Below are 22454 nucleotides of genomic sequence, written 5' to 3' on the forward strand. Positions count from 1 at the left end.
CCTCTGAAAAGGGTAGAAAATATACTACTGTATATATTTTTTTCTCCCACTGTCCTGACCTAGACTGGCTAAATGCACTCCAGAGTGGTCGGGGATGGACTGCTACATGTCTGCCAGTGTCAGACAGTCAGAGACCACGTCCCAAATAGCACCCCATTCCCTTTGCACCACTTTTGACCAAAGCCCTATGGGCCCTGCCACCCTGGTCAAAAGTAGGGCACTATATAGGGAATAGGTTGCCATTTTGGACATATCCAGAGAGTTGAGGAAGTGGCAGACAGGCATTTAATTACTTTCACACCATCTTGATTGGATTAGCTTGCAAAGCTGGAGGCTGCAGGAACCTTCACACACATCATTTAGCCCTTTAGAAGACACCGTACATGGTGTTGGCAGGATATTGGTTAGCAGCATTTGTTGATCGGAACAAAGGTTTCTACACATAGACATTCTCAATGTCGGCAAACATGGAGGAGAATGAATGATGGAGCGCATTAGCCGTTGGTAGTGATAGGAGGATTCGGTATAGATACTCCACTTTCTCTTTAGCCCTATTTCAACACATACTCCACAGTTGTAGAATATGTGTAACCCCACATATTGTCCCCTACACTCTACCACCCCTCTCTCCCTATCACACACCCGTTGCCTTTTATGGTATAGACATTCAATTCCAGACCTCCAGATTTCAAAGTCTCTTTGACTATGCCTCACTCTGTTCTCCCAGAGTTTCAAATGCCATGAGACAAAAAACCTGAATTGCAACAAGCCTCTGATTCCTGGAAGTTTTATTTTATGAACCATATGTGGAAGGACATGCCAAAGGTAATGTGTCTGTGTATTTCAAGACCAATATTTTATGATATGTCTGGGAATTTGTCTTTCAATCGACTCTGTATCCTTTTTTCTCTCATGCCATCATATTGTATAATGTCTGGTATTGAATTTATGTCACTCTTAAGTATAACAACTTAGGTTATGAATTATCTCTCCCACTCCCTCTGTCTCTTCATGTCTCTATCGCCATGCTGTGGTGTTATGTGTTGCCTTCTTGCTCTGTAGATGTCTTAGGTCTCTCTTTCTATAGTGTGGTGTTGTCTCTCTTGTCATGATGTGTGTTTTGTCCTATATTTATAATATATATATTTTTAATCCCAATGCCTTTTGGTAGGCCGTCATTGTAAATAAAAATGTATTCTTAATTGACTTGCCTAGTTAAATAAAGGTCAAATAAAAATACATCTGTCTTTCTCCTCTGCAGCATGTGGCTCAGGGTTCTTTAAGCCTTCCCAGGGCGACCACCAGTGTCTCCAGTGTCCCATCAACAGTCGCATCACCAATGAGGGGGCCACCAACTGTGTGTGCCGCAACGGTTACTACCGCACCGACTCAGATCCCCCACTGATGCCCTGCACCAGTAGGTTCCTGGTTCTTACAGTACCATTCACTCTCCATAGGGGGTGCTGTAGCCCAGTGTTAAGAAAAGACAGTGGAGATTCTCATACTACAGCTTATTTAGTAGGCTTTTTGTGTATTTAAGAATATAACGTTTTGCAGCATGCACATTTACATTTTGACTAATGAATTGACAAATGCTCTCAGGACATAATGGGCCATTATCAATTTGTGAACTGAGTTTTCATTTGTGATTTGAATTTACTAACAGAATCTATCACCTCACCTCCAATAATTTAGGCCTAATGTGCCATTCACTATATATAAAAGCACCTGTCTAGCAAAGACAGAATTAATCTGATATATTGTGTGCATATTGCAATGAGCACAAACAAAACTGCTAACCTAATTCAACGACCGCTCTTTGAACAACACTCCAGCGCCGCCTGTATATTTTCACATAAGAAATACCAAAGTGATGCATACTTCTAGGTGCCCCGTACCCGAGGGAAAAGCACGGGTTATGCTTCATCCTGGTATGTGGTAGCCCTCTTTTGTATACGCACTGAACTGGTGGAATGTCCCTTCCATTCTCTTCCATTGGTGCAACAGTCCGAAAAGGACCTCCGAGAAAATAGAGAGATTTGCATAAGCCTGTCCCTTATGAGGGGGGCAGCTGTTTTAGAATGTGAAAACATGGCCTGCGTCCCAAATGGTACCCTATTGTCTTTATAGTGGACTACTTTTGACCCTGAGCCCTATGGGTACCCTATTATGGGCCCTGGTAAGAAGTAGTGTACTATCAAGGCAATATGGTTCTATATGGGACGCAACCAGGGCCACAATGGCGAGGTGGCCCTCAGCAGTCTCTTTCTGATTGAAGAGGGAGAAATGAGCGTGCATGGGCATTCTTTGTGTCTCTCAGATTCCGACAGGACGCTAACTAGCTAGCTCACTGCTCTTTTCCCTGCTCTCTCTCCCTACTATTGAAAATGCTAATCTGAAGCCTAATGGGGTTGAATAGAGCTCATGAAAATACTTTGGAGTCTTTGAATTTAGTGTCCGAATAATCAGCTACGGTGAATACTTTCTGTTCAGTTGAAGTGTAGAGACTGTAGTAACGTACTGTACACTACTCCAACCACATAGAGGTCATTTATTACAGAGTTAACCAGTAGTCAACAACTCTGATCCTGGAGAGCCATAGTACAGGGTGTGGGTTGGGTTGAAATCAAACGCTGCACCCCCTGTTGCTTCTCAGGACCAAGGTTGATGATGACACGTGTCTGGAGTATAGACCTTATTATCAGTGACCCTCCCTAAACTCTTCCTCGTATCCCACCTCTTCCCTGACAGCCATCCCCTCTGCGCCCCAGAGTGTAATCTCCATTGTGAACGAGACATCCCTGAGGTTGGAGTGGAGCGCACCGCGCGATGGCGGTGGCCGCGAAGACGTGGTCTACAACATCATCTGTAAGAGCTGTGGAGGGGGCCGGGGAGGCTGTACCCGCTGCGGGGACAACGTCCAGTTCGTCCCCCGCCAACTGGGCCTGACAGAGACCAGGGTCCACATTAGTGACCTGCTGGCCCACACGCAGTACACCTTTGAGATCCAGGCAGTCAACGGGGTCTCTGACCAGAGCCCCTACTCGCCACAGTACTCGTCGGTCAAAATCACCACCAACCAGGCCGGTAAAGGAACCAATAGACACAGTCCTCTACAGCAATTAATTCACTCTTCTCCAACAGTACTGTGTTCAAGTGTGAAGTTCAGTGGAGAGAAATGGTCAGCAGTGTGTCCAGTCTGGCAAGGAGTTCCAAAGGGAATATTACACCGAATAGGTTTAGATATTTTGATGGGCGAAACAATCAATCATCTGGGTGTTTTCCAAGGGCAAGATCTGCATAAGTACATATATACTTCATCTGGTACAAACCATGTCTGTGTAAGGATGCTTAAGTAATATTTATGATGTCTACATGATATAGAGGATATTCCAGAATAATTCAGTGACAGAATGATTTGGGACCTTTTATTAGTGTTGAGTAAGTTGCACTGCATTTTGGGCGCTTGGTATACAGTATTCAGACATGACATTCAATGGACTGGGTGTTAGGCAGTGTTGTTATTGGGGTCAGGCTATCAGTTGAAACTCTCTGCCCTTGACACTGTAGTCTTTTCTCCAGTGCAGTAGCTGTCAGTCCTAATTACTGTCTGTGCTGGGACTGTAAAAAGACCAAACTCAGGTTCCCATGAACCCCAGTGTCTCTGGGGCTGCTGGGACCTGCAATTACAGACTGTAAAGGAGAAGCACTAATATTATATAAACAGGCCCTCATTAAGCCCTCATTAACGAAATGTGTGTGTGGGTGTATGTGTGTGTGTGGGTGCGTGTGTGCGTGTGCGTGCGTGCGCACATGCCTGTGTGTCTTTGCCTACTGAGTGAATATTTCACCCCTTTGAAAACAAATACAATATTACTATTAGTATTTTCAGAGCATGGATGACTGGAATAGTACTTAATAAACCGCCTCCGATGTTCCTGGCTCTCAGTTCCTTCAGCACAGTACAGATGTCACCCTTAGAGACAGCGTGCAGGACCAGGAGCAGGCTGCTGCCTCATTAGTCTAGTTCTTCATTGGCAGTTGGGATTTTAAATCTGCCTGCTTCCGAGTGTTGTGGTGTTGTCACTAACCTCAACCCTTCTATACCTGTCTATCTAAACCTGTATCTCTCTCTCTGTCTCGCTGTCTCTCGCTGTCTCTGTCTGTCAGCGCCATCGGCCGTGTCGATTATGCACCAGGTGAGCCGGACCCCCGACAGCATCACTCTATCCTGGTCCCAACCAGACCAGCCCAACGGCCTCATACTAGACTATGAGCTGCAGTACTATGAAAAGGTAAGGTCAGTTGACAGGTGTTACTACTGTATTACTGCTGTAATTGCTATTACTGTAAGCTTGGGGAGCATTCGGACAGTGAGCAGATCCAGTCTTACACTGTGTGTTCCAGAGCATGGCAGAATGGAACTCATCAGTGGTGCGCAGCCAGACCAACACAGCAGTCATCCGGGGCCTGAAGCCCGGCACTATTTACGTCTTCCAGGTGCGGGCTCGGACCGTGGCTGGATTCGGACGCTTCAGCGGAAAGATGTTCTTCCAGACCATGACCGAAGGTATACCGTTTGAACCAAACCTCGTACCAGCAAATAGTATTTTTCAAATGTTTTTTCCCCCCCAGACACTTTTGGTGCTCGCCCGCTAAACAGTATGGTCCCAAAAGTGCAACATTACAGAGTAGGCCAACCTAGTAGAAGGTAATAACCTGAATTATTTTGTTGTGTACTTGCAGAAGAGTACCAGTCCAGCTTTCAGGAGAAGCTCCCCCTCATAATTGGCTCCGCCGCTGCAGGCATGGTCTTCATCATCGCTGTCGTCGTATTCGTCGTCGTCTGCAATCGAAGAAGCTCTGAGAGACCAGAATCTGAATTTACAGATAAGCTCCAGCACTACACCAGTGGCCACAGTGAGTAACATGTTTTTACCATTTTTGAATGATCTTTTTTTGAACTAGGATAAACATCTATCTGTGGCAAATGTGTTGAATGGTGGAGTGAAACATTTGCTTTGGAAAAATACTGTCATCCCGGAGACAGTGGGGCTGTAACGGTTAGATGTGGAATACTGGGAGTTCAAAGTTACTACTGTACCTAACTACCTGTAGCAGGTCTTAGCCCAGGCAAGGTTTCAGCTACTGTTGTATGTAGTCCCAATGCGTATCCCCAGGATGTACAGTACCAGTCAAAAGTTTCGACACAGCTACTCATTCAAGGGTTTTTCTTCATTTTTAGTATTTTCTACATTGCAGAATAAATGTGAAGACATCAAAACTATGAAATAACACATATGGAATCATGTATTAACCAAAAAAGTGTTAAACAAATCAAAATATATTTAATATTTGAGATTCTTCAAAGTAGCCACCCTTTGCCTTGATGACAGCTTTGCACACTCTTGGCATTCTAGTAAAATAGTAAAAAATAAAGAAAAACCATTGAATGAGTAGGTGTGTCCAAACCTTTGACTGGTACTGGATATTATGCATAGCCTCTGTTTTCTTTGTATCCCCTTCCAAGTGTCTCCAGGAATGAAGATCTATATCGACCCATTCACTTATGAGGACCCCAACGAGGCAGTGAGGGAGTTTGCCAAAGAGATTGACACTTCCTGTGTCAAGATTGAGCAAGTCATTGGCGCAGGTAAAAAATCTACCGGTGAAGGTGAAAACCCTATATACATTACAATATATACGTTATAACACATTTAAAGCTTAGTCCTGGACTAAAAAGCATTCTCAATGGAGATTTTGCATTTAAATCACTTTTTAGTCCAGGACTTGAATTCATCTGTGTCTGGGAAACTGGCCCATAAAGTGTGATATTGATATACACGTGTGTATTAAACCCAATAATACATGTTGTAAGATTGTCTTACATTTAATATATCGAAGTTACAGACCCATATCATAGCACTTGGAAGTCTTATACAGATGTAGGATCTTAATTTGATCCAGTTTGCTACAGCAGGAAAATAATCCTGCAGCAACAAGAAATGTAAATTGTTATGTGGATTATAATTAATGGACATTTTTGTAAAAAATAAATAAATGTTAGGGCAAATCAAGTCTAAAATGTTGAAGTGGAAATGACAAACTTTAGAAGCCTTGTTAAACCTTGAATACACTACAAGTTTGCAAATTTCTGCAACAGGATGATCAAATTAAGATACGGCGTCTGTAGGGATGTATCAGAGCTCTTTGCTGATGCCCAGTAAACCTGAACATATTATTGTTCAGGAGAGTTTGGGGAGGTGTGCAGTGGGAACCTGCGCCTCCCCGGAAAGAGAGAGATCCTGGTGGCCATCAAGACCCTGAAGGTGGGCTACACAGAGCGCCAGAGGCGGGACTTCCTATCTGAGGCGTCCATCATGGGCCAGTTTGACCACCCCAACATCATCCACTTGGAGGGCGTGGTCACCAAGAGTGCCCCAGTCATGATCATCACTGAGTTCATGGAGAATGGATCACTGGACTCCTTCCTCAGGGTCAGTAGGTCAATGGGCCTCTCAATACTCTGGAGAGATCTTTTCTCCTTTCCTTCCTTCTTCCAGACACTTCAGGTTCAAACACAGTAGGTTGCTTTCCCCTGTTTGTCTTTTTCAAATAAAAGGAAAGGTGACTAAGTTAGGAGTGGAGAACCTAAGGGCTGGATCTCTGCCTATTCTCCTGAGTGAATTTTCGGAGATAATAAATATGACGGCATTTAAATTATACAGTGACCTTCAGAAAGTATTCATACCCCTTGACTTATTCCACATTTTGTTGTTATAGCCTGAATGCAAAATGTATTGTTTTTGTTTTACTCATCTACAAAGAATACTCCATAATGACAAAGTGAAAACATAATTTTAAGCAAATTTGTTGAAAATGAAATATATGTCATTCACATAAGTCTTCACACCTCTGAGTCAATACTTTGTAAATGCACCTTTGGCGGTGATTGCAGCTTTGAGTCGTCTTGGGTATCTCTGTATCAGCTTTGAGTCATCTTGGGTATCTCTGTATCAGCTTTGAGTCATCTTGGGTATCTCTGTATCAGCTTTGAGTCGTCTTGGGTATCTCTGTATCAGCTTTGAGTCGTCTTGGGTATCTCTGTATCAGCTTTGAGTCGTCTTGGGTATCTCTGTATCAGCTTTGAGTCATCTTGGGTATCTCTGTATCAGCTTTGAGTCATCTTGGGTATCTCTGTATCAGCTTTGAGTCGTCTTGGGTATCTCTGTATCAGCTTTGAGTCGTCTTGGGTATCTCTGTATCAGCTTTGAGTCGTCTTGGGTATCTCTGTATCAGCTTTGAGTCATCTTGGGTATCTCTGTATCAGCTTTGAGTCGTCTTGGGTATCTCTGTATCAGCGTTGAGTCATCTTGGGTATCTCTGTATCAGCTTTGCACATCTGGATTTGGGGATTTTCTTCCATTCTTCACTGCAGATTCTCTCAAGCTCTGTTAGGTTGGATGGGAAGCGGCGGTGAACAGCATTCTTCAAGTATTTTCAAAGATTTTCAATGGGTTTCAAGTCTGGGCTTTGGCTGGACCACTCATTGACTTTCACATCCTTGTTCTGAAGCCTTTCCAGCGTTGCTTTGGATGTATGCTTGGGGTCGTTGTCCTGTTGGAACATAACTCTTCGCCCCAGTCTAAGGTCATTTACACTCTGAAGCAGGTTCTCATCAAGGATTTGCCTGTATTTGACTCCATTCATTGTTCCTTCTATCCTTACCACTCTCCCAGACCCTGCCGCTAAAAATCATCCCTGTTGCTTCACGGAAGGGATGGTGTTAAACGGGTGATGAGCTATGTCTGGTTTTCTCCAGACATAGTGCTTTGCATTCAGGCCAAACAGTAAAATGTTTGTTTCATCAGACCACAAAATCTTTTGCCAAATGCTCTCACGTGCCTTTTTGCAAACTCCAGGTGTGGTGTCATATGCCCTGCTCTCAGGAGTGGCTGCCATCTGGCTGCACTCCCATAAAGCCTAAATTGGTTCAGTGCTGTAGAGACTGTTGTCCTTCTGGCAGGTTATCCCATCTCAGCCAAGGAACTCTGTAGTTCTGTCAGAGTGGTCATTGGGTTCTTGGTCACCACCCTGACCAAGGTCCCAAGGAACTCTGTAGTTCTGTCAGAGTGGTCATTGGGTTCTTGGTCACCACCCTGACCAAGGTCCTTCTTGCCCATTTGCTCAGTTTGGTCGCACGGACAGCTCTAGGAGTCTGGGTAGTTCCCGATTTTTCCAATTTCCCAACAATGGAGACCACTGTGCTCTTGGAAACTTTCAACACTCTGTAAATTGTTTTATACCCTTCCCCAGATATATGCCTCGTCACAATTCTATCTCTGAGATCTACGGACAGTTTCTTGGATTTCATGGTATAGTTTCTGCTCTGACCTGTGCTGTCAACTGTGGGACAATATGTAGACAGATGTGTTTCTTTCTAAATCCTGTCCAAACAATTGAATTGGTCACAGGTGGAATCCAATCAAGTTGTAGTGACATCTCAAGGATGATTAAAGGGGTGTGAATACTTGTGTAAATGAGATATTTCTGCAATTAATTTTCTATAAATTTGCAAACATTTCTAAAAACACATTTTCACTTTGTCATTATGGAGCATTGTGTGTAGATGGTGAGATATTTGTTTTAAAATTATTTTGAATTCAGGCTGTAACACAACAAAATGTGGAATAAGTCAAGGGGTATGAATACTTTCTGAAGGCACTGTATCACAGTAACCAGACAGTGGATAAGTATCTCTTATCAATTACAGATATTTCAACTACAACTATGTTTCTACATCAAGAACACAATGAATTCAAGAACACAGTGGCTGTCTCTCCTCTGCATCAACACTTTAGGGCTTTCTTGTTTTTGATTCGCTGTAGTGGGTCCCTCCGGGCTGGGCCCAGGTGTGAGGTGTGTAGAGTTGGCTTAGTTAGATCAGGTGAGCTCACAGATCCAGATGAGGATTAACCAGACACTAAATTTTGTGCGGCTAACGACGCCTGGAAACTAATATGAGAACCAGCCTTTTTGAGAACGTGTACCGTATGCCTGAGCACATTTCAGAGAGCATAACACATAACATAACTAACATAGCATAACATAGCACAGTATAGCATAACATGTAGCAATATAACATGTCTGTATTTTTTTAGCAAAATGACGGGCAGTTCACAGTGATCCAACTGGTGGGCATGCTGCGTGGCATAGCAGCAGGCATGAAGTACCTGAATGACATGAACTACGTGCACCGGGACCTGGCTGCCCGCAACATTCTGGTCAATAGCAACCTGGTGTGTAAGGTGTCGGACTTTGGGCTCTCGCGCTTTCTGGAGGATGACACATCAGATCCCACCTACACCAGCGCCCTGGTGAGTGTGGCTCTGTCCCAATATCCATACTTCCATACTGTGTAGTATGGAGCAATGTATTTTGGGCATGTTAGACCCCACAAACACCAGTGTCCTGGTGAGTATGGCTCTGTACCAATCATAGGAATAGATTATATTTCTATGGTTCCAATATACAGACTAGAATACCACTTATTATGAGACAATGTATTGGGCGTGCATTGTAAGTGGTATGCTAGTATGGAACTGTATCAGGTTTAAGATTATACATACAGGATGCATGCGAAGTCTAAAGTGGGTTCTTCTTCTCGTCTCCGTCCTTTCATCGCCACTGATTTTCAAGTATAGGACAAAGGAAAGCAATATCACAGTTGCTTTAAGGGATACTTTGAGATTCTGGCAATGAAGGCCTTTATCTACTTCTCCAGAGTCAAATTAACTTGCGGATACCATTTTTATGTATCTGCATCCAGTATGGAGGAAGTTCACGCTAGTTAGCAACTTCCTTCAGACTGCAGAGACATCAAGGCGGTATCCACGAGTTCATCTGACTGGGGAAGTAGATGAAGGTCAACATTGCCAAAATCCTGAAGTATCCCTTTAACAAAGGATTTCCTTTCACCTGTCCAGTGCTGTCAGATCAGTGCAGATGAAGTCAAGAGGAAACAACTGTCACTTCTTGAGACGATGAAGATCCCACCCACAACCTAGGTTTTATTTGCAGCCTGCAGCCCATTTTTTTACCCTACTCCTGAAGTGTGCACTCAACACAAAGGGAATTCAAAATCCTTTATTTGTATGGCATGTTCAATGAAACAATAGTTTTTTAAATACGCGTTTTGACAGCATGGCCTTCATCAGGGAGTTCCCTCGAAATGTGTCAGTTTTAAAATATTTGTTATTTAACCCCTTTTAACTAAAGAGCACCTTTTATTTACAAATACCTACTGTACCTACTGTACTGTGTTATCTAGCAGCACTTCCTTCCTCTTTTTTTGTACCCCTTCTTATAGTTTTAAAAGAAATGGACAAGTTTAAGAAATATGGTGGAAACTGACATTAAGTCGCTCTGGAATTAGAGTGTCTGCTAAATTACTTGCACCAATCCAATGCTTCTAAATGCACGAGGAGAGTGATCGAGTGCACAGTCCTGACAGAAGGGTAGAGAATTGGTACGCAACACTTGTCTGTCTTTCCAGGGAGGGAAGATCCCTATCCGATGGACTGCCCCGGAAGCCATCCAGTACAGGAAGTTCACCTCCTCCAGTGATGGGTGGAGCTACGGCATCGTCATGTGGGAGGTGATGTCATACGGAGAGAGGCCCTACTGGGACATGAGTAATCAAGATGTGAGTATCCAGGAGTCATCTCTCTCTCTCTCTCTCTCTCTCTCTCTCTCGCTCTCTCTCGCTCTCTCTCGCTCTCTCTCACACACACGTCAATCACTGGCAGCATCAATAAGTGCATCGAGTTCGTCATCCCCACAGTGACTGTACATACTTACCCCAACCAGAAGCTATGGATTACAGACAATATTCGCACTGAGCTAAATGGTAGAGCTGTCACTTTCAAGGAGCGGGACTCTAACCCGGAAGCTTATATGAAATCCCGCTATGCCCTCCATCAAACAGGCTAAGCATCAATACAGGACTAAGTTTGAATCGTACTACACTGGCTCTGACACTCGGATGTGGCAGGGTTTGCTACCAACCAGTTGCGCTCACGTCTGTAGCCATGAAATGCTTTGAAAAACTGGTCATGGCTCACATCAACACCATTATCCTAGAAACCCTAGACACACTCCAATTTGCATACCGCACCAACAGATCCACAGATGATGCAATCTCTATTGCACTCCACACTGCCGTTTCCCACCTGGACAAAAGGAACACTTACGTGAGAATGCTATTCATTAACAACAGCTCAGCGTTCAACACCATAGTGCCCTCAAAGCTCATCACTAAGCTAAGGACCCTGGGACTAAACACCTCGCTCCGCAACTGGATCCTGGACTTCCTGACAGGCCGCCCCAGGTGGTAAGGGTAGGTAACAACACATCTGCCACGCTAATCCTCAACATGGGGGCCCCTTAGGGGTGCGTGCTCAGTCCCCTCCTGTACTCCCGGTTCACTCATAACTGCACTGCCAGGCACGACTCCAACACCATTATTACGTTTGCTGATGACACAACAGTGGTAGGTAGGCCTGATCACCGACAATGATGAGAAAGTGTATAGGGAGGAGGTCAGAGACCTGACCTTGTGGTGCAAGGACAACAACCTCTCTCTCAGTGTGATCAAGACAATTGAGATGATTGTGGACTACAGGAAAGGGAGGACCAAGCATGTCCCCATTCTCATTGACTGGGCTGTAGTGGAGCAGGTTGAGAGTTCCTTGGCATCCACATCACCAACAAACTAACATGGTCCAAGCACACCAAGACAATCGTGACAAGGGCACAACAAAACCTATTCGCCCTCAGGAGCTTCCTGTCATCCAGGAGCTCTATACCAGGCGGTGTCAGAGGAAGCCCCTAAATATTGTCAAAGACTCCAGCCACCCAAATCATAGACTGTTCTCTCTGCTACTGCATGGCAAGCGGTACCGGAGTGCCAAGTCTAGGTCCAAGAGGTTTCTAATAATATGTTTATTTATTATAAAATCAAATAAAAAAGACAGCAATACTAACAATGACATTCATTGTACTGTTGAATGGGATGGCCAATTTAGAGGACAAAACAAAACTTAACTCACACATACACAAAATAAAACAAAATCCTATTAGGTGGTACATGTATAAGAAGACAGCATATAGTCATTACAAGCAGTGTAGTTAAGCCAAAAATAAATATTGAGTGGAGTACAGCACAGAGTAGCAGCAGATTGTCAGCCCAGTTATGAAGCGGGACGAGACCATTTATCCAGTATCGGCTGCCATATTTTGTAAAACACTGGACTTCTATTGGAAGTATTGTATCGAATCTTTTCCATATGTATTACATTCCCTAAATCCCGTAACCCCATTTCAAAGGTAGGTACAGTCTCCAGTTTCCAAAATTGCAATGTGAGCCTTTTGGTTATTAGAGTACAAAGAGAGACAGCCTTCCCTTCCTGGTTATTCCCATCAACTGTACCAAACAGAGCGGTCAATGGGTCTGGGGCTAGAACTCTATCAAAGGCTCTAGATAAGTAATCAAACATTTCTGCCCAGTAAACATGTAACTTAGGACATGTCCAGAATAAGTGGGTCAACGTCCCCTCGTCCTGCTTGCACCTCTCACACAGTGGTGAGGTGTCCGGGAATATTTTATGCAGTTTTACTTTTGAGTAATGTAACCTGTGTATCACCTTAAACTGTACAAGGTTGTGTCTGGCATTCACTGAACTGTGGTTTATATTCCTGAGAGCTTCTACCCAGTCCTCATCTGAGATTTCTGAACCAAGTTCTTGTTCCCAAGCCCTTTTAATGGTGTCTGTGGATACCTCTGTGGGCCTGTAGCACATCATACAGTCTAGAGACCGACCCTTTTGAATGGGGTTTGACAAGGATCAAGTTGTCTAATGTAGGATATGTGTCCTTATGAAATTCTTGATTTGGAGGTATCTGAAAAAATGTGTTGTTGGCATGTTGAACTCTCCCTGTAATTGTTGAAATGAAGCTAACTGACCATCTATGTATAGATTACCAATTGTTGTGAGCTCCTTCTCCCTCCACTGTGAAAACACCACATCATCCAATACAGGGTTGAAAGCATGATTCAGGCAAATCGGGCTGTCAATGTATACAGTGGGTATGTTAAGAAAATACCTCATCTGTTTCCAGATCCTAAGCGTATGACAAATGACTGGGTTAGAGTCATAAGTGGATTTTTTCACATATGATGGACTATTAACAAGTGCAGGGAGTGAGGAACGTTGACAGGAGGCCTGCTCAATCAAAAGCCATGAAGGCATATCCTTCTGTCTCATCGCAGGTAAACTTTCCCTCCAGAAAGACACAATGTTCAGATGAGCAGCCCAATAATACAGTTTAAAGTGAGGAAGGCCAAAGCCCCCCTCTAGCTTGTACTTGCATAAATGCTCCAAGAGGTTTCTAAACAGCTTCTACCCCCAAGCCATAAAACTCCTGAACAGCTAATCAAATGGCTACCCAGACTATCCCCCCCCACACACACACACACACAACTGCTGCTCTCTGTTATTATCTATGCATAGCCACTTTAATAACTCTATCTACATGTACATTATTCCCTCAATTACCCATAGCCCCTCTATTGTTATTTACTGCTGCTCTTTAATTATTTATTATTCTTATCTCTTACTTTTTTAGGGATTTTCTTAAAACTGCATTGTTGGTGAAAGGGCTTGTAAGTAAGCATTTCACTGTAAGGTCTACTACACCTGTTGTATTCCGCGCATGTGAGAAATAACATTTTATTTGATTTGCAATGTGTGTATGGTAGACTAGCAGCAGAACAAAGACATAAAGTGACCTCCAAAAGTATTGGGACAGTAAAACATTTTTGTTGTTGTTTTGGCTCTATATATAAAACTTTATAATTGAAATGATACAAAGACTATGAAGTTAAACTGCAGACAGTCAGCTTTAATTTGAGGGTATTTTCAACCATTATTCAGTGAACCGTTTAGAAACTACAATACTTTTTGTACATAGTCTCGCCATTTTAGGGGACCAAAAGTATTTTGATAAATTCACTGACATGTGTATTAAAGTAGCAAAAAGTTATGTATTTGGTCCCGTATTCATAGCACCGAGTGACGACATCAAGTTTGTGACAACAGCTTTGTTGGATGCATTTTCTGTTTGTTTCGGTTGTGTTTTAGATTATTTTAAGCACAATAGAAATTAATGCTGTCTTTTTGGAGTCACTTTTATTGTAAATAAGAATATAATATGTTTATGAACACATCTATATTAATTGGGATGGTACCATGATTACGGATAGTCCTGAATAAATTGTGAATAATGATGACTGAGGAAGTTGTAGACGCACAAATATCATACCCCCCCCCCAAAAAAAATGTCTTAGGCCTGTATTTCCATCGTATTTATTTATTTAACTAGGCAACAAGTTCTTATTTACAATGACGGCCTACCCCGGCCAAACCCTCCCTTAACCCAGAAGACGCTGAGCCAATTGTGCCCTATGGGACACGCGATCGCTGCCGGTTGTGATACAGCACCGGGATCAAACCAGGGTCTGTAGTGACGCCTCTAGCCTTAGACCCCTGCACCACCCAGGAGTTATACATACTATATACATTTTATGGACACAGTCTATTTTACAATAGTTCTATTTGGTTTGTTTTTACTCCTGTCCTTCCTCTACCCTCAACTGCTCCTGTATATCTCTCTTAACACCATCCATATTGGATTTCTATTTGCCATATCTTTTTCAACTGTGTTGTGATGTTTCACCAACATTCTGAACCTTTCTATTCTCATTGTTTCTACAGATTGTACATTTAAAATAAAAAAAAATGCTATTTCTATTTGCCATATATTTTTCAACTGTTAGCCTGTCTAGGAGGTATGATAGTTGTACGACTGTTACTGTCTCACATATCATTATTCACGATTAATTCAGGGCTATCCGTAATCTCTTCTAATTTACAATAAATGTGTCTCCAAAATGACAAAGTACATTTTTTACCATTCATTTCTACTGGGTACAAATTCATCTGAAACACAACCAAAGCAAACAGCAAATGCATCCAACCAATTTCTAAAGTCACAAGCTTGATATACTCATTGCGTGCTATGAATATGGGACCAAATATTTGAACTATTTACAATGTTAATACACATTTAAATTAATTTTACCCAATACTTTTGGTTCCCTAAAATAGTCCCCTATGTACTAAAAGTACTGTTATTTCTAAATGGTTCCCCTGATATAGATGAACATACCCTCATGTTAAAGCTGACAGTCTGCACTTCAACCTCATAGTTATTGTATCACTTCAAATATGTTGCAGTCCCAATACTTTTAGAGGGAGCGATCGAGACAGATACAGATAGAGACAGTCTCACTATACTTACTATACATTTGATTCAGGCACTATAAACCACACGGGGAGACCAAAAACTTAGGTCAAGGCCTCTTTGATTTCTAAATCATCATTTTTATAAATTTTCATATCAATCTGTGCCAATGCCCTGTAGGTGATCAATGCCATAGAACAGGACTACCGGTTGCCCCCGCCCATGGACTGCCCTAGTGCCCTGCACCAGCTCATGCTGGACTGCTGGCAGAAGGACCGCAACAATCGGCCCAAGTTCAGCCAGATTGTCAATAACCTGGACAAGATGATCCGCAACCCCAACAGTCTGAAGGCCACGACGCCGCTGTCATCAAGGTAAGGCATGGCAGTTATCTTTGTTGGCGTCCATCCTTTCCTCATCTCCTTTCCTCAATGATGACCATTATTCTCAGAGGCCTATTCATCACTGTTTATTTCTTTTCTCCTTGTCTTTTGAGGTCTCTTTGGGGTTCTCACTGGGTTATAATTGTTTTTTGGGGGGGGCTTCTCACTGGGTTGTCATTGGGTTTGTTTGGGTTCTCACTGGGTTGTCATTGGGTTTGTTTGGGTTCTCACTGGGTTGTCATTGGGTTTGTTTGTATTCTCACTGGGTTGTCATTGGGTTTGTTTGGGTTCTCACAGGGTTGTCATTGGGTTTGTTTGTATTCTCACTGGGTTGTCATTGGGTTTGTTTGGGTTCTCACTGGTTTGTTATTTGGCGTTCCTCTCCTGTTCCTAGTGTTCACCTACCTCTGCTGGACCGCAGCACGCCTGACTTCTCCAGCTTCAGCACCGTGGATGAGTGGCTGGATGCCATCAAGATGGGCCAGTACAAGGAGAACTTTGCCAACGAGGAATTCACCAGCTTCGACGTGGTCTCCCAAATGACCATGGAGTAAGTGAACCTCCCCAGACTGCTAAATGTGTCCGAGACTGCTAAATGTGTCCTAGACGGTTCTAAATGTGTCCTGGACTGTGCTAAATGTATCCAGGAATGTGCTAAATGTGTCCTGGACTCTACTAAATGTGTCCTGGACTCTACTAAATGTGTCCTGAACTGTGCTAAATGTGTCCTAGACTGTGCTAAATGTGTCCTGGACTCTACTAAATGTGTCCTGAACTGTGCTAAATGTGTCCTGAACTGTGCTAAATGTGTCCTAGACTGTGCTAAATGTGTCCTAGACTGTGCTAAATGTGTCCTGGTGGACTGTGCTAAATGTGTCCTGGTGGACTGTGCTAAATGTGTCCTGGTGGACTGTGCTAAATGTGTCCTGGTGGACTGTGCTAAATGTGTCCTGGTGGACTGTGCTAAATGTGTCCTGGTGGACTGTGCTAAATGTGTCCTGGTGGACTGTGCTAAATGTGTCCTGGTGGACTGTGCTAAATGTGTCCTGATGGACTGTGCTAAATGTGTCCTGAACTGTGCTAAATGTGTCCTAGACTGTGCTAAATGTGTCCTGGTGGACTGTGCTAAATGTGTCCTGATGGACTGTGCTAAATGTGTCCTGGTGGACTGTGCTAAATGTGTCCTGAACTGTGCTAAATGTGTCCTAGACTGTGCTAAATGTGTCCTGGTGGACTGTGCTAAATGTGTCCTGATGGACTGTGCTAAATGTGTCCTGGAGTGTACTAAATATGTCCTGGACTGTGCTAAATGTGTCATAGACACAGTGTTGTGTCACTGACTGCTCTCTCTCTCCACAGGAACATCCTTCGAGTAGGGGTGACCCTAGTGGGCCACCAGAAGAAGATCCTTAACAGTGTCCAGTCTATGCGGGCCCAGATGAATCAGATCACCTCCGTTGAGGTCTGACCTCTGATGTCCCGACGGGGAGGGCACTGGACTGGACCGGACCTCCAGCCTGGTCTCCCTGTCAGACTGTGACCCCCATCCCCATCAGCCCCCCTTCTCTAGACCGCTCTCCCATGAGTTCAGTCAACAGTCGGCAGCCTGTACTTTATGGTCAGTCTGCAGCCGTGCTCAGCGTGTCCACAACCACTGCCCCTCCTATGTTCAGTCTGTCTCTAGCTGTGCTGAGTCTACGACTGTCCAGACTCTGTCCAGTCTCCAACTGCAGTCTGTCTCTGTTGATTGCACGGCTACAGCCCCTCCTTGTTTTTGTAGTATGACATTGTTTACAGTCTTTTGGTTGGATATGATTTCTACTGGTCCCCAGACTAAAACTCATCGACAGACGGCCCTTTAAAAGGGCTATTAAGGGAAGGTTGGGACAAGACTTCATATAACTTTACTCACATCTTTCACAGTGAGATTCTGAGGGTATCAGTGACTCTAACAGTAGGACCAGTACTCTGAACGGAGCGTATGTTGTACTGGATAGTGAATAGGACAAGTGTCAGACTCCCATGCAGTTCCATAGACTTAATGGATGTGAAATGAAATGACTCATCTTCGGGAAGAGTCTGTCCCGTGAGAACAAACTTACCGTCCTTGTGCATAATGCTCTCATTTGGCCGTTTGAAAATTGTTGTGATTATATTACTGTTTGCTACCTACCTTCACTTCTGTTCTCTTGAGAAGAAAAAAACAACTTTGAACACACATTACTTCCAACAGCCCAAATGAAGCATAATATAAAAGTACTGTGCATGTCATTGTCTCTTTCTCTTCTGGGAATCACAGGATGCCATAGCCACTGAACCATGTCGGCCATTTTCACTGTTTTGGAGTTCCGCTCCGTGCAGTCTTTGTTTCGCTGACTCAGTTGGTATTTGTTTTTTTAAATATTTGTATGTGCACCTTAATAAAGAAGTAGGATGGGCACTTCCATAAATTCTTCCATTACAAAAGTGTTGTGTGCAAAGTTTAGATTTCACTTTCCCTTTGTCCTCCTCTATGTTTAAAGGACCTCGTGTGAATATATATTTAGTCTCTGTCATGAAAAAGCACTTGTCCTTCCATTTATGGTACATACAAAATGGCTGCAATATGTTATGCAGCCAGGTGTACTATACTGTACTTGCACAAAATGACAGCCTCTGAAGCTCCAACCAGGTGGGAAAGGATTCCAAAGGGAGCCTGCTGGTATTTAAAAGACTTCACGGAACACTGTTGTTTGGTTTGTTTTTAAATGGGTTTTATAATGATATTTTGTGATTTGTTTTTCTATTGCTACCTATGATCACCTTTGATGGAGCTGTGAATTGTCACGTGATCTGGGGTCGGTCATACACAGCGTTCATATTGACATATGTATATGCCGTTGCTATTCATTTTTCAAAAGTTAGGACACGTGTTTATGATTCATCACAGAGAAAAGTGGGGACTTTTTAAAGAAATGGATGAAAGGTCGTTTTTTTTTGTACTGAGAAATAGGGTATACCTCTTTTTCATATTGTGCCAGCACATATCACACGTTTACACATTTATACTCCATCCATAACATACTGTACTTGAGGTTCAGGGATTAGAAACATATTTTTTTAAATTCAAATAAATAGACATTAGTCAAACCAGGATGACGCAACCCTCTGTTCCTTGAGTGCGATAGTGTTTGCATGCTTCCATTGTCTCCGCACTTCCTGGATAAATCACCATCAGTCATTCCATAGGTCATCTCACAAACGGTAGCATTTAATAGGTATGAATATGGTACTAATTAGGATACACCTCAATGAGAAACACTTGACCTTTTACCGCTGGCAATGGAGTTATCAACGGTCTTATTAAAGTGTCATGCTGTTACTACCCAACCAACAAACTCTGCTGCCTCTGGGGGGAGAAAGTCATTTCCAATTTCGATAAACAGGGGTATGTTCTTCTGCAGTTCTTCCCAGATATATTGTCCTCGTCGTATTATTCTCTATCAATAGCTTCTCAGCTGGGTATAGTGTGCATTATGTGGAAGTATGTCCATGTGTGGAAAGCTATGTTAATTGATCATGCAAGATAGCCCCAGACACTATTATTTCACTTTGTTTTATAGGCCTGTCGCAACAGGGAGGGGGGGGGCAATGCACTATACAAGACCCGAATTTCTAAATTAAGGAAGACAATCCTACAAATATGATTTGTAACGACAACAAAAAAATCATAGATTTTTTTTTTTTGCTGCTGTCAACAAATACACTCACTCAGAGCTTTCCATCTCTGAGTGCGTGCCATTTGCAAACAAAAGAAACCAAAATGGACGCTTCTACTGTAACTCAATATAGCTGTGACCTCTATATGAGCACATTTATTTTTTGGGGGTCATTTTAGGTGTTTAACAAGAACTCAAACACTGTACACTGTGCTAAGCTCATTCCCTCTGCTGGTCCCATGTTAAACCTGCACTATTACCGTACCTCTATACCTTTATAGTACCTTTATAGTACCTTTTTTCACCCTCTTTCACTTTTGTCCTCCGTCCTTTGGGTGTCCCTAAAGGCATATAGGGTCAGCCAAACAACCCCCCCCCCCCTTCCAGTCCTAACCACTGTGATTGCATTGGGACGTTTCATTTTCTGTACAAATGTACATTGACTGTAACCCTGTGAATGATGTAACAATTTTAATTATTTGTAATATTGTTATTTGTCTATTTTATAAAAATAAAAAAAAAGAACAAAAGAAAAGAAAAGAAAAGAAAAGAAAAGAAAACAACAATTACGACAACAAACTGGAAGCCGGTAGCAACTGTCTTCTATAAATAAAAAAAGGTTACATTCAAAGAACTTGTATTTTCTTAAAGCACCTTTTCCCTTTATCTTGCATTAAATATACATTTCCTCAACTGTAAACTAACTGTAAAATAACAGCTACAATGTTGTGCAAACACTTTGGAAAGCTGGTCCTTAGTCTGTAAAGAACACATTGAACAGAAGGGGGAAGTAGAGACCACTCTAGGGTTTTGTCCAACAATGTTACTTGTTTGTTTGTTTTTGCAAAGCTATTTTTCTGAGGGAATTGGTGAGCATTTTCCTGAAGTCTGTTTAGTCTTTTATCAAAACACAATATTATTGTAATTACATTTCCAAATGCTAGGCTAAGAACGCTTGATTTCAAGTTGTCCATGAACCATTTTCTTTCACCCACTAGATCATTCTGGGGTCCTGCATGCTTTCTGAGAGAGAACTTTCATTCTTTGCTACTGAATGTAAACAAACTGCTTGGAAATCCGGAAATATACGTACATCTGGCAGTGTAACAGATGTATCTGCAATTTTTCTCTACTAGATTAGGGATTTCCTCATCTGAGGACACTCAAATGCTCATTTATTTCTGGCACATAATCTGGGTAAGTGTGTCGCATTTCTCAGAAGGCACATTATACTACATCCTCAAAAGCCCAAATGCACTGGTTAGGGTCCATCCTGTGCACCATTTTTTTTATCACACCACCAATCCTCAAAATGCCCAGTGTCTGCCTGCCTGCCTACCTGTCTAACTTTCCACAGTGGAACTCTCCCTATGGGCCCAAGCTTTCTGTCCTTGACAGTCACCCACTCCTGGCCAACAGCCAGTGGGCACAGTCACACCTGCCAATGTGCAACTACAGATGTCACAGCTGCTCCCTATGGTCTTGGATGGTTTGGATGCTTGGAGAACAGATCGTCGGAAAGTGGGATGACATTTGCGGTGTGTGTCCTGTGTGCCTGCCAGGTTGTCTGCTTTTCCATGGCACCACCCTCCCTCCCAGCCCTCTATGTTGCAAACACCATGCTCTGACCCAGGGTGCCAAACACCACGCTACACTGACATTTATCATTTATTTACATGCTCAACCTAGACTGTATGGGGTAAACACATTAGCCGATTTTCACTTGATAGGGCTCCAGTGGTCCCTGCAGGGAAACCACCTTGAAAGAACACTGACTTCTCAACTTGTCAATAACAATAATAAAATCTATGTTGGTGCTAAATGAAATGAGCAATTTATGGTAATGTATGTAGCGTTTGAGAGTTGTTTTGATTGCTAAATATTCTGAGCTACGCTTCTTGGAATTGAAATGAGATGAGATCATACTTCATTGTCTGGTTGCATAGAAATTTACTCTGCATCTAAATGATTTGCTTCAAATCTTCAAATAAATTATTGTATTTCATTTTCTAAGATACAACCAACGATCTATCATATATTCTTGACCAAGGGGACAGGCGAGCAAGACATTAACCAGACAAAAGATACTATGTTTGGGTATTGTGTCGATGTTAATGCTGGTTGTCAAATATTGTAAAAGCTCTAATGAGCCAGTGTTCACAGAATGGATGATTATGTTGATAAAACATAATCTTCTAAAATTATTCTAGACAAAAGCCTATAAAAATAATACAGACTCAAAAAATATTTGGGACAATTCTTCTTTTCCTTAAAGGGGCAATCTGTTGTTGCTGTAGATGTTGGATCTTAATTTGAGCCAGTTTGCTACAGCAGGAAAATAAGCCTGCAGCAACTTCTGAGTGGCACAGTGGTCTAAGGCACAGTATCTCAGTGCAAGAGGTGTCACTACAGTCCCTGGTTTGAATCCAGGCTGAATCACTTCCAGCCGTGATTGGGAGTCTCATAGGGTGCCACCCAGTGTTGTCCGGGTTTGGTTGGGAGAGGCCGTCATTGTAAATAAGAAATTGTGCTTAACTGACTTGCCTACTTAAAAAATGTGAAAAAGTCTGAAATTTACAAGTGGAAATTACAAACTTCAGAAGCCATTTTAAACCTCAAATACACTACAAGTTCTACATTTCCTGCATTTCAGGAAAGTTCTCATGCAACAGCTTGATCAAATTAGTATCCTACATCTGTACATCTATTTGTCTACTTATAAATTAATGATATGTACCCATTGATTCTTGAAGAATATAATTTATACATGCCTCATGAGCTTAGTTCAACATTTGTACCCCATCAGAACCCAAAATATAAGCTTGTTTTAATCCAATGTTTGTCAAATTAAATGTAAACAAACACTGTATAACCTCAAAACATGGTTAAAACAATAATTTTGATATAATGGATGCTGCGTCCTTGCATCCATAACTGTGTCTATGGATTTCAGAGTGGTTACATTTCTCCAGTCCCCGGGGTTAAAGAGAAACTGGTTACCCTACTAGCA

At 42.5% G+C, this 22454-nt stretch overlaps 1 protein-coding gene across 1 annotated transcript in view; it reads left to right on the forward strand.

Moving 5' to 3' along the window:
• The window catches only part of LOC135504541 (ephrin type-B receptor 2-like), a 60763-nt gene extending 40694 nt beyond the window's left edge, over nt 1-20069 (forward strand). The window contains exons 4-15 of the mRNA XM_064923229.1: nt 1262-1417; nt 2752-3087; nt 4171-4295; nt 4408-4570; nt 4747-4920; nt 5531-5653; nt 6250-6497; nt 9162-9377; nt 10556-10705; nt 15544-15737; nt 16141-16296; nt 17106-20069. Of these exons, the coding sequence (XP_064779301.1) occupies nt 1262-1417; nt 2752-3087; nt 4171-4295; nt 4408-4570; nt 4747-4920; nt 5531-5653; nt 6250-6497; nt 9162-9377; nt 10556-10705; nt 15544-15737; nt 16141-16296; nt 17106-17214 (2150 nt within the window). The 3' untranslated portion in view covers nt 17215-20069. The remainder of the gene's footprint in view (nt 1-1261; nt 1418-2751; nt 3088-4170; nt 4296-4407; nt 4571-4746; nt 4921-5530; nt 5654-6249; nt 6498-9161; nt 9378-10555; nt 10706-15543; nt 15738-16140; nt 16297-17105) is intronic.
• Nucleotides 20070-22454: the final 2385 nt, after the last annotated feature.

This window comes from Oncorhynchus masou, chromosome 18, assembly GCF_036934945.1.
Source record: "Oncorhynchus masou masou isolate Uvic2021 chromosome 18, UVic_Omas_1.1, whole genome shotgun sequence".
NCBI lineage: Eukaryota > Metazoa > Chordata > Actinopteri > Salmoniformes > Salmonidae > Oncorhynchus > Oncorhynchus masou.